Consider the following 13,209-nt stretch of genomic DNA (forward strand, 5'->3'; position numbering starts at 1 on the left):
CCAAAATCGAATTTTTTAGCCGGGTGAACGTTGATTCCAACTATTTAAGCGACGGGCTATTCAGAACTCTCAAAAGTATGTCTAAAAAGTGAAAACTGAAAAAAAAAATAATTTCACCGGGGGCCACAGCGTCAGATTTTCAGTTTTTACTTGGAACAATGGTCAGATTTGTTAACACTTTCATTTTTTATTTGGATAATGCATGCAAGCGTAGAGACAAGAGTGGCTAGAATAGATTCTGCAACCTTCTCCCCTTGTTGGGTAAAAATTTCAAGCCTCCACATACATGCATCTCCCCTCCACCCTCTCGTGAAATGTCGATTTTCGAGATTAAAAAAAAAACAATAATTGCATTTTTTATTTCAATAACGCATGAGTAAACAGGGATATGAACGCAGATGTAATATAGGCCCATAGAATCACGGGGACCGGCAAGGAGTTGGAAAGTCTGAATACAAGTCCTGCTTACACCTAACAAGTGGTGAAATGGGACATAACCAGAGGTAGAAAGGTCTCGGAAGCACTTGTGAAGAGGCTTCCCCTAAGACCTATCCAGTTCTGAATGGAAAGACCTAAGTAGAACTTGTCAGGTCCAATTATTCGACTCGGAAGATAATTAAGTAATTAAGTGGCTAACGTAATTCTAAAAATTCTTAAATTTTGTCACATTATAGGTTCTAATGAGAACAAGCTCTATAGAAAACATTCAGCCGGATCGATCCAATAATTTTTGAGGAAAAGCGATTCGTTTTTAAATCATTTTTCGCAAATATTTTCAAAACTAGTGGACCGATTTTGATTTTTTTTCAAAGTATTCGATTCAATGCCTCCTATCTAAATCAATCAAAATATATATACCCGTTAATACAAACTTTTCTAGATATTCCCGTTGTTCCGCTTTTTCATAAAAAAAAACTTTATAAGCACTCTACACTGAGAAAAAAATCTGAAGTTCGATTTACAATAAGAAAATAGTGGAGGCATTTTGGTGAACGATACGATTTTTTTTTTTGTATGCGGCACATAACATTATAGTAACTTCACAAGCGTAATTTTTGCAAATCAAAATGCAGTTAAACTAACCAAAGTTCAAAAGTAACCACGACAAATCTATCGTATCTATCCCATTGTAGTAATTACTTCTCCGGCCATAGTTACCGTAACCCATGAAAAATTGTTGAGGACTTTTTGACTATAATTCGATGGTGATGGAATATAGTCAGAAGAATTATATTTTTCTCTCAGTGTAGCTTATGTAAAAATCGAGATATCAACTTTAAATTTGGACAGAATCTTCCTCTCATGATAACAATGATTCGTGTTGAAGATGGGTTGAATCGCATCGGTAGTTTCGGAGGTATTCGACTTTTTCTGAAAATCTATTACATGTAATATCTTCAAAACTGCGCAACCGATTTCACTTTTTTTTCAAAACATTTGTTTCGATGCATTCTCTCTAAATAAATCAGACCATCCGTTCGTACAAAGTTTTCAAGATATTCCTGTTTTTCCGTTTATTCATAAAACCTTTGTAATCACTCTAGCTTGCGCAAAAATTGACATATCAACTCAACATTAGTGTTTTCTTCATACTCATCTCGATGTCCTCTACGTTGATCAGTCAAAATATGTATACATGTTCACTGTTCATACAAAGTATTCGAAACATTGTAATTTCTATATCATCCATGGAGTTGGCAGCAAACATCTGAAATTTTTGCTGCTAGTTAGTGTTGTAGAGTAACAAACCTTTATAATATTCCAGACCATTGGGGAGCCCGCCACCAATGTATTATATATATAACTGGCCATTTTGCGGGCCTATTCTCGAAATATTTCCGTGCGCGGAATCGACTCCATTGACGGAACGCCTATATGATTCCTATACGCAATTCGTCTACGAAGCCACTTCCGTGCACGGAAATATTTCGAGAATAGGCCCCCTGGCCACGGAGCGTTCTTACACAATGGAAACAAACACAGGCGGGTTTTCTACATTTTCAAAATTGAAATGCAACTATGTAAGACTTGTCTGAGAATAAATTTGATATTATGAGCTGCGTTTACAACGATGAATCGATTACACACACCGTTGCACGGACGAAAAAATTTAATAGAAAAACCTATCGAATTCGTTGGAAAATTCTATTGAATTTCGATTGAACTGTTCTATTAGTTTTTAGCCGATTCTATTGAAATGTTCAATAGAAAATATCAAGTAGAAAAAGTCAATAGAATTCAATTTTTCTACATAACTTATTCTATTAAGATATTTTCTATAGAATTTCCTCGGCTCAAGTTTTCTAAGTTTTTTCGTTTGATTTTCTTCAAATGAAGAAAAAAAAATAGAATGAAAAAAACGCAAAAAATTGAGTCGGGCAAATTCTCTAGAAAATATATGAAAAGAATAAGTTATATAGAAAAATCGAATTCTGTTGACTTTTTCTATTGAATGTTTTCTATTCAACGTGTCAATAGAATCAGTCAAAAACTAATAGAACAGTTCAATCGAAATTCAATAGAATTTTCTAACGAATTCGATAGGTTTTTCCATTAAATTTTTTCGTGCATGCTGACACGTAATTGATTGACTCATAAGGCAGTTCAGTGGCTGTCAATCAAATAATGAGTACATCAAGTTTGAAATATGTAGGAATAATCTCATTCACGGGAATATTTTTTTTCTCGGTAGTATCAATGCGCACACTTGTATTTCTGTGAAAAATTTCCAAGGGATGTAGCAAATATTAATTTGTATGACTCAATGGAATTATCTTTCATTTTGTACACAATCAGATAGTAAATTCTATATTGTTATTCTATTTGCGCATTGATTTCACGGATTAACTCAATACGTTCAACACCATTGATACTGACACATTACGTTCAATCACGATTTATTTCAACACACTGTGGTCTGATACTTGACTGGCTGCAGTATAATTGAACGATGTAATGATATTCATCACAATGATAACTTACACAAAAAGTTCATATACGTTTAACGCCGCAATATACACTATGCAAAATATGCCACAGTCAAGAGAAAAAGTTGTTGACGAATCAACTGAAGTTCTACACAGTGTTAATTATTCTTCTCAAACTCACACAATGACATTTAACACATCGCTTAATTTACATCCAATTGTACAAAACAAATGAGATGAGGAAAGAATCATAGGAAGGGATTGTATAAATCTCAACAATGTTTACAATTTCAAATATGGAAGGTACCATAGATGGCGCTGTTAATGTGGTCTTTGCAATTTTGCATTCTATAACAACCGCAATATATTGTAAATTGGTTATACTCTAGTAATGGAGTCATTAAGGTTAGGATTGAGTGAAATTTACGATTCTGCAGAGAACATGGTGACCATGACAGATTGGCGAAGTTATGGCCATTCTCACAGGGACTCGGTACGTACTATTTGTATCTATTGCCTAAATTAAATTGTAATTAAATATCCCATTTGAATGTAAATTTAATTAAATTTGGAATAAATTTGATTTTAATCGAGAAATTAAAATTGGCTGGCTAATTTTACGATCCGTCACCACGTAGGTTCCACAGAAAAATTTCCAGAACGGTCAGTGGAGCCATATAATTTAATTGCAGTTGATGGCAATCATGTTTTCGTCACTAGGCCCAATAAACGCGATTTAACTGAGCGACGCGAGTATGTATGTCAATGTACGGGATCAATGGTGTTGAATGTGCTGTGTTCATTCGTGAAATCAATGCGCAAATAGAATAAGAATATAGAATTGACTATATGATTGTGTACAAAATGAACGATAATTCCATTGAGTCGTACACATTAATATTTGATACATCTTTTGAAAATTTCTCAAAGAAATACAAGTGTGAGCATCGATACTATTGAGAAAAAAATATTCCCACGTATGAGAATACGTATATATATTTCAAATTTGATGTACTCATTATTTGATTGGTTAGCCGCTGAACTGCCTTATGTGTCAATCAAGCACGTATCAGTCTTGGTGGTGCTCGTTTCCAAGTGTAAAACTTGAATGTGTATTCCTCAAATTAACATTATTTTACAAATTTTTGCCAATAAACAACGAACAGGAGCAGCTTGCATAAATAATTGCTTCAACTCATTATTAACGATGTGCGTAATCGACTCATTGTTGTAAACGCAGCTTATAATATCAAATTTATTCTCAGACAAGTCTTAAACAGTTGCATGTCAATTTTGAAAATGTAGTAAACCAACCTGTCCTTGTTTCCATTGTATGAGACCGCTCCGTGGCCAGATGAAATATGGCCAGTTGCTAGACACCCACATGCTCACTGTCATATTGCGCACTGTCATATGCACACTGTTCCCTGCTTGTTTTATTATGCAAATATTTGAAAAGGACAAGTAATTTTAACAGAAATTTTCAATTTTCTCCCGTGGAAACATCGTTAAAAACATTAAAATCATTTTCTACAGAAGTCTTAAAATATTTCGATCCCGGAATTTGAGATTTTTCAAATCTCAATTGGCCCGTAATTGAATCGAGTGCGAAATACATGTTCGTTATATATTTCCACATCTATCCCGACCTTTTCGATAGCAGAAAAATATTTTCATCAGTTATTATTGGCTATTTTATCAGCCATTCCATTCTGCACTAGAGAGCGGTCGAGCGACAGCTCGATTGTTTGGGGTAGTTGGTGGTCATTGGAACATCGAATAAATTCAGGATAATTTATTACTATTTACATGAAACCTTTCTCAAAATGAAGCCAAAGAATGGAAACAAAGAATGAAAATAGCGAAATTATGACAGTTTGTCTGCATTGCTAAAAAAAAACATCAAAACAAGGTGGGTGGTATTGGACGCATGTCGGGCGGTGTTACCCTCAAAGTTCGATTCCATCGGTCACTGGTCGATGGCAATTGAATTACATAATTAAATATATTTAATGTCAATAAAAAAATCTATCCTCTTCACATCTTTAAGTAAACACCGCGAAGAATCTATTCTCACCGTTTATGACTGCTTGTAGAGAGCAGGAAAAAACGCATCATTTCCCTTAGGTGGGCGGTACATGCACCAGCTGCCTTACGGTCTTTTTATGCTTGCTCGTGCTGTGACTCTCTTGAATGTACCGCCAATCCCATCACAAGGTAATTTACCGGGAGACGTTACAAAGAAGTGCCATTCAACATCTACACCAAAGTCATCAATTCCAGTTATGGATGAGCAAAAATACCATAAATGATATAGCAATGAGAAGCCAGCCAATTTAGAATGTCATGTTAATTGTACCACCAATTGTATAGTTCTCTCATGCACTACTCTTCCGTCGTTTTTATTTATTAGTTATGAGTCATAATCAATTTTCTAGAAACTTCAAAAACATGAAACGATGATCCTCAACAAAGCTCTTACATCACTGCAATTCATGAAATTAAAAAGAATAATATACTGAGAAACCACTGAGTATGATTCAATGAGAGTTCTCTTGATGCCCCAACTTAACGCAGTCGGTTAACTTAGCTCGACGCGGCCTCACATCATAAATTATATCTCAGGCTCTATAGTGAAACACCCTATAAAAATGCAACAGTGAATTCTCTGATATGCAGTCGACAACGTTTTTTTTTTTCTGAATTTTTGACACCTGCAAATATGTTTTTTATCAACTTTCTAATTTGTTTGTTAATAAACGGAATTGAAATTGGAATTTCTTGTAACAATAAAATTGTTGTACGAATCTATCACACTTTGGGAATAAACAAATACTTCATCATTTCTCCTATACAACCAATATTTCTCGAGTTATGATGTTATAAAAAATTACTTACCCAGAAACACCTCCGATTTTTTATTTTGTACAACTTTCCGAAAAAAAAATTTCTTTTTTTTTCTCATGTTTGCAGACATTTTTCGACCTATTCTACAACATATCTAAAAATTAAGCACAAATATTTTTTGGCCTATTGAAATAGTGTGGAATGCCTCAGATATCAATTAACTGAATTTTTCATTTTCCAGCGAGTTGTCTTTTCACATAATATTCACACGGGAAACATAAAAATGATCATAAGAGCGATGGTATGAGAGTGCAAATCGCTTGTTAAATTAATCAACTGATTGCTATATTATTCTGGATTATCCGCAATATTCTGATTGGTATCGAAGAAAATTGACCCGAGTACATATGAATTCCGAGAGATGGCAGCATGATGTCAACAACTATCCTCAAAACGTGGTCAATTCTTTTCCCCTGAAGATCTTAAAAGTACTGGTACACCAATAAACTCCTACCGCGCAGTGCTGCCCCCTGATGACATGTTGCAACATCACGCAAATCCCCACTTCTTCGCCCAAACGATCATTCCCCACCATCTATTCCCACTCTGCTTCGATTCACCCTTGCATCCCCACTTTAATCTCTCTTTCATCCCCACTCCAGTCAACAATGTTGCGTTCTTACTATGGTTGCTTCAGCAGCTCTTTTTTTTTTCAACTGTAGAATAAGGGAGAAAAGTAAAAAATGATCAAAATATATATTTATTTGGACGTCGAAGTGTGAAGATCATGGCGAAAAAATCATACCATCTCTGATGAGAACGTATTATGTTCTAAAAGGGGAGGAATGGCCCGTAATAGGATTGTTTGAATAAAATATTCAAATATTCATGATTCCTAGGCACAAAGTTGATCAAATTACGAGGATAAAATTAAATTTAGTGTGCTCCACCAATAAAAAAAAGAAAGTTTCATCGACCGCCAGATTCAAACACCGTATCGTTGTAGTAAACGAGCCTCTCTCTATTGGGTACACCTGTAATTCCAGGCTTCCGATACCTGACATCTGAACTACATTTCGGATGAAATGTGACCATCGATATAATCCCGAATCAGCCGAGTTTTGGTTTTGTATATTCGATACTGCTTGCTGTAATTACCATAATGTGCCATATTAGTTAACTTCACTAATAACAAATGGATTCTTTCGTGCAGTGTATCCGGAGGATATTTGATCATGCGAAATGGAAACTTATGTATAATACCATTTGTTCACAATATCTGTTAATTAATAGGAAACTTTTTGCCGAAAACAACGAGTTAATATTAAATATTTACTTCATAAGTATCGCTAAGGTCAAATATTGTTTACCTTAGATATTTTTGCACTTTTGGTATATGCTAAGGGGCGGAGGAGGGAAAAGACATACTGTTCAAATCATGCAACTAAGTATTCCAGGTAGTTTATAAACCTTCGAAAATTTCACCGTATAATAGTTGCATGGTGAGACGGCGCGACGGGTGTCCTCTACCCGTTTATATATATGTACACGGGAGTTGACGGAACAACTACGAAGTGAGACCAGTCCGAATGATGGCTTATCAGAAATAAAAAGTAAAAATTACCTCTCAGCTCTCAAGTAAATTATTTACGCCTTGTTTAATCGCATATTTATGCAATTCCAAAAGTAATTGGTAGAAATCGAATTAAAGGCAGTACTATACGCATGCGAGTGAAGACTCAATGGATCGATACACGAGAATCCTTGGTTGCTTGTTTGCGTTCGTTAACTTGGCAAAGCAATCTATTTTGTTTTGGTCTATAAATTCTCAGTTCAGTTATTTGCTCTAATATTCAATAGCTGCGAATATCAAAGGTGGGATTAGAGGAATTTTTATTGACTGATAAAACCCCTCACATTCATTTTACAATGGATGATCCAATATATGTAATTGAGAAGGGGAGTCTTTACATATGCTCCAACACTAAAGAGTAGAGAAATATTCTTCCTGGCGAAAAGGGTCATATATGACCCTTTTCGCCAGGAAGAATAAGATTACGGCCGCTCCTAAAATCTGTCTTTTTTTCTTTATCTCCCGACGAACACGTATATGCATTTCATCCTCCTGGGCATAGTGCCACACAAACACGGTATATATACTATGATACATAATAAGTAAGACAATAAATTTTTGTTCACAAATGTATCGTTTCATTTATTCCTGCATGGAGCATCAATTATCGTTTCTTTTCCTATTCCGTTCGAATAAAACCAATATACAGTCTATCTATTTTATTGAGACGCAATTATTTGATCCATAACGCGAGGGCTGAAAAACATTATTATTGAAAGTCGATTGAATGTTTTATTTATTCGTTTTCAAACCGATTTATTGAGCGTGATTTGGCAACTAGGACAAACGGCTATAAAGTGTACATACACTTGATCTCATGTACATATGAAAAGAAGGGAATTGTATTACAATGGCTACCTGTGGCTCTTCTCATTTAAATGTGTTAAAAGCCAACCGGGCATTTTTATTACCGTCATTATCTGACAACTGTTCTGGCATTTCGATCGAAATTACCCAACTGGATAATTAATCATGAAGTTAACCATATAGATAACCTGTTGCACTGGCAATCTTTCAAGATTATTTGCAACATTAACGATAATTTTGAGCATTAACCCGTCGTTAATATTAATGTATGTATTTTGTGACAATGCAACGACAATGATGAACATGGAAAAGTAGTACGAATTATAACTGACAAAGCCCAATAACATGATTTTACGATTTAATCAATCATTCACTTTACCCTATACTAAAGATATTCGAACCGAATTCCTCTACCCGCTCGCCTACCTAACCTCTTCACCTGTTGCGCATGCCAGGCACACTACACTATCTCTCTCAATTTATCTCACCCCTCCCCCTCCTCATATTGAATAATAGAATTGTTACAATTCTAATGATTTTGCTCCATAAACTGTGAAAATTCTTTTCAACAATATTACATCGTGCTTATTTAAATGTTGGCAGTTAGTGATTGACGATCATTTTTCCCGTTCATGAACCTCCAATTTGCTCATAAGGATAACTTGAATGTTTAGAATGGAATTGTTATTAAAAATAAAACTGAAATAGAGGACAATAGCTGTGAATGATGAAATCCTTTTTAGAATAATGAATACTATTAAAAAGTCCATAAAATAATGTAATTAAAATGGAAATAAGAGCAACAAATCGAAATAATAAGAGAGAAAGGCCAGAGGGTCTGTGATCTCGGTAGATTTTTCTCGGGCTTGATAGAAGCGCGCGAGGGGTAAGGAGTGGGGGTTAGACAGGGGTAGAGGGCCCCGTTTTCACTCGGAAAACGTGAACTTCATACCCGTAGAACAGGCGGAGCCCAATTGGTAGCACCGCCCAATCGTGACGTAGCACTGACGGCCACCTTGCTACTCGAACCAATAGCAATGCACTGGTGGTAGAGTGGGGGAATTGAGCTGAGGGTCGCGCGCATGTCTATCTCTCGGGGAGCTCGAGTGGCCGTCGGGAACCTCGGGCAAGTTGTGAGGCGAGGCAGTCAGTCGCTCTCAGCTACAACATGCATAACGCATGAGAGACAGTCGCATCTTTGCTCTTATCCGTATATTTTCTTTTTACTCAAAAAACTATGAAATTATATTCCGTCTCGCTTATTCGGGTTATCGTGTAAACTACATAAGGACATATAGTTAACAAATAATTTGACGTACTGCAGTTTGTGTGTAACCATGGTGTTTTTGAATAATTACCACTCACGAATTTAAAACGTAGTGATTCGACAGCGTTCAGTGGGATACTCGCTGGTTATTTTTGTGTGGCGACGTTCGTGAAGTCGTGTTGTGCTCAAAACGTTCAATAAGACGCGTCGGAATTCAAAACAGCAGAAAATTTTCGTAGTGAATTTCAAACCATTCGACGATTAGTTTTATTGGGCAAAAAAATTTTAATGAATTCATTGGTTCATTGGTTTTAAGGAAACGGTGAATCATGTGGAAAAGTGGGCAACCCAATAGAAATATACCCGGATGACTGTGTGCGAAAAAGGAGTACATCAATAACAGAAAAACCATTGATTTTTTTCTGATTTCCCCGTTCTACAGTGAACTACATAAAAAATAGTGAATTTGTGTTTTTTTTAGTTCTCTTCGATTTTCATAACGAAAATGGAAAAAAACGTAAATAGAGATGTAGTGAAAATCGCGACTACGTGGAGCCTACCACCGAACATTGGTCATGAATGAGACTTGAAAATTTTCAACATTTTGACATGAACAAAGACTAACTTGAGACCTATGTGAAACGGAAAAAATTCAAAAGTTTCATCGCTCCACTCTCAATCATCGATACGGATAAAGAAAATTGTAGGTCCCTCTTCGTATCTTGCCGAATTCCCATAGTCCCCGCATGAAAGGGTACTTCACATTATAATACTCAGGATCATTGAATTCGACTTGAAAAAAAAAGTTGCATACACCACCTGAAAAGCTGTGAGGACTAAAAGCCCCAGTGATTATAAGTTAACAGAATAGTGCAGCCGTCATCAGCAAACAAAATAATCGAAATTGTTTGTTGTTGACAAGGGAGTTGGAGAACCGCAGCCAGCAAGTGGTGCGGTTACGATTGACTGGTGAGGGAGTAGATGGCAACTACCACGTACATGCCGGTTAGTAGCGCAGTGTCAGCCGACCTGGACGGTGGTTCGGGTACAGCTATCGGTATGAACATCGCTGTAGGTGGCTACTCATCGGGTTCGCCCCGCAGCGCCGCCGACGCCGGTGAGATGAAGTACATGCCGGCGCCGCAGCATCATCATCATCATCATCATCATCACCAAGTGTCATCGTCACCTTCGCCAAATGGTCTGACTCATCCAACGAGTTTACCAACGACAAATCCATGGGTTAGTCTTCAACCAGGCAGCGATCCATGGGCAGCATCGATGGGAATGCATCATACGACTCATCATCCACACCATCATCCACACGCTCAGGGTAATTCGAGCTTGGATGTTAAACCGTTGGCAGCCGCTGCGACGGCAACTGAATCTGTCCAAGGTATGCATCACCGTGGTCCACATCAGTCACCTGGAATGGGGTCACCACATTCATGGCATGCACCAGTTGTACCGTCGGCTCACTACAATCCAAGTGGTGGGGCCGCATCACCAACTACACTACAACAGTACCACGCTGCAATGAATGGTATGCTACATCAGCATCCACATCAACATCCCCATCAACTTCACAATCATCAAACTGGTCTATCGCATCATCTCAGGGATGCTCATAATCACAGTCCACCGGCCGGACATCCACTCCACGCTGGTCATCCACTAGACAGGGATCACAGCGCCGGTGAAGAAGATACACCGACGTCTGATGATCTCGAAGCATTCGCGAAACAGTTCAAACAACGACGTATCAAGTTAGGTTTCACCCAGGCTGATGTTGGTCTTGCACTTGGTACACTGTATGGGAATGTCTTCTCACAAACGACGATATGCAGGTTCGAAGCTTTACAACTGAGCTTCAAAAACATGTGTAAATTGAAACCCCTTCTGCAAAAATGGCTTGAAGAAGCAGACTCAACGACAGGTTCACCAACGAGTATCGATAAAATAGCGGCGCAGGGTAGAAAAAGAAAAAAGCGAACATCGATCGAAGTATCAGTTAAGGGTGCACTAGAGCAACATTTTCATAAACAACCAAAACCATCAGCCCAAGAAATAACCTCACTTGCTGACAGTTTACAATTAGAAAAAGAAGTTGTCAGGGTGTGGTTCTGTAACCGTCGGCAAAAGGAGAAACGTATGACACCGCCAAATACACTTGGCGACGGCATGATGGACGGCATGCCACCTGGACACCAGGGACAAGGTTTACATCAGGGCTATCATCCGCAGGATCATCTCCATGGATCGCCAATGGGACATAGCCATAGTCCACCAATGTTGAGCCCTCAGGGTTTAACAGCACATTCTCTTGCGGCTCACTAGCGTTCGCCGGGGCCTCCCCCGCTGGGCCTCGCCATAACCTCGCAATCGAATTCAACAACGAGTCCTGATGGACTACCACCCTTTTATCATCACTACCTCCAGGCACGGACCACTGGATATGGTGCTTCGTAGCTGCAGTGGCAGTGCCATCGTCATCAAAACCAACAACTGGAACAACACATACAGTTTATAACGAGTCAGTTGGATAATGACGATCTGGATGATAATTAATAATGAGTTGATATAAAAAAGAGGGTTATTTTCGATACGGGGATGATAACGAGGCCTTAACCGGAGCACCGGGGAGGCCGACGCAAGTGTTTCTTTTGTGTCCGGCTTTATTGATTATTGACTGAAAAACACCATAGGGCCGTGATGATCACAAGAAGAAAAGTTAAAATATTCTACAAAGTTTTTACAACTCTGTGAATAAACTCAAATAAACAAATCCTGTAAACGAAGTAAAAAATGAAATTTTAAAAACTTTGTGTAGGCGAAAGAAATGATACAAGTCAAATGGCAAGGAGTATTAAAGTCGGGAAAAGGTTTTATCCCAAGAACAACAATGAACACTCCAACTAAAGAGAAAAAACTATGCATAAATAAAATTTGAACGGACCTTGCAAACGTTATTGTAACATCGTCGTTCCCAACGTTATTGTTGATAACTTGTTATTTGTTTGTTCCCTGTGACGTGTGTCTCTCTCAGTGAAGTGCTTTCAACGTGATATATAAATGTTTCATAGAAGAAAAAACACCGTCCGAAAGACATTACGACTCTCGAGACCGTTGTGCAAAAGCTAGAAGATGTGGACAAAATATCATATTTTTTTTCTTTATTTTCAACTTCAGCTGAAAGAAATGAACCAGTGTTGTGTCATTTTCATTTTTTTTCTAAAGACGATCATGTAAACCGTGTGTGTGCTGTCCGGTAACTGTTGAACCTCTCGACTCTCTTTTCTTACCGCGTAATAATTAACTTCATCGAAAAAAAACGCCTGTATACTGTGTTGATAATGGACAACTTCGAATCTAGCAATAAAGTAAAGAAATTTTTGAAAAGAAAACTTTTATGCCGTCAAGAAGTTGGCTCGCTCGACCCAGTCAGAGTGAGTACGATTTTGAAAACCAACCAAAAAAAACCATTCCCGTCGCCAACAGTCGTCTGGCATGCAATAGTCGAGAAAAATGAAAAAACTCAAAATCTGAATAGTGAAATTCAAGTGTAAAACAGGGAATTTTCTTTTCTTTTTTTATTTGTAAAGTCTCAGAGAGGTCGCAGAGAAGGACATAACACACTCGGGAATGGGCACTCGGAAACTACAAAAAATACTTCATATATATATATATATATATATATATATATATATATATATATATATATATATATA

General features: G+C 37.4%; 1 protein-coding gene across 2 annotated transcripts in view; it reads left to right on the plus strand.

Annotated features, from left to right (window-relative positions):
• The first annotated feature begins 9,336 nt into the window (after nucleotides 1-9,336).
• Nucleotides 9,337-13,209, plus strand: part of LOC107048463 (POU domain protein CF1A) — a 119,849-nt gene continuing 115,976 nt past the window's right edge. For both annotated transcript variants that reach the window (XM_015271630.1, XM_015271631.1), the window contains exon 1: nucleotides 9,337-12,927. In XM_015271630.1, the coding sequence (XP_015127116.1) occupies nucleotides 10,463-11,818 (1,356 nt within the window). In that variant the 5' untranslated portion in view covers nucleotides 9,337-10,462 and the 3' untranslated portion in view covers nucleotides 11,819-12,927. The remainder of the gene's footprint in view (nucleotides 12,928-13,209) is intronic.

This window comes from Diachasma alloeum, unplaced genomic scaffold (genome assembly GCF_001412515.2).
Source record: "Diachasma alloeum isolate Michigan unplaced genomic scaffold, Dall2.0 Dall_scaffold_00193, whole genome shotgun sequence".
Lineage (NCBI taxonomy): Eukaryota > Metazoa > Arthropoda > Insecta > Hymenoptera > Braconidae > Diachasma > Diachasma alloeum.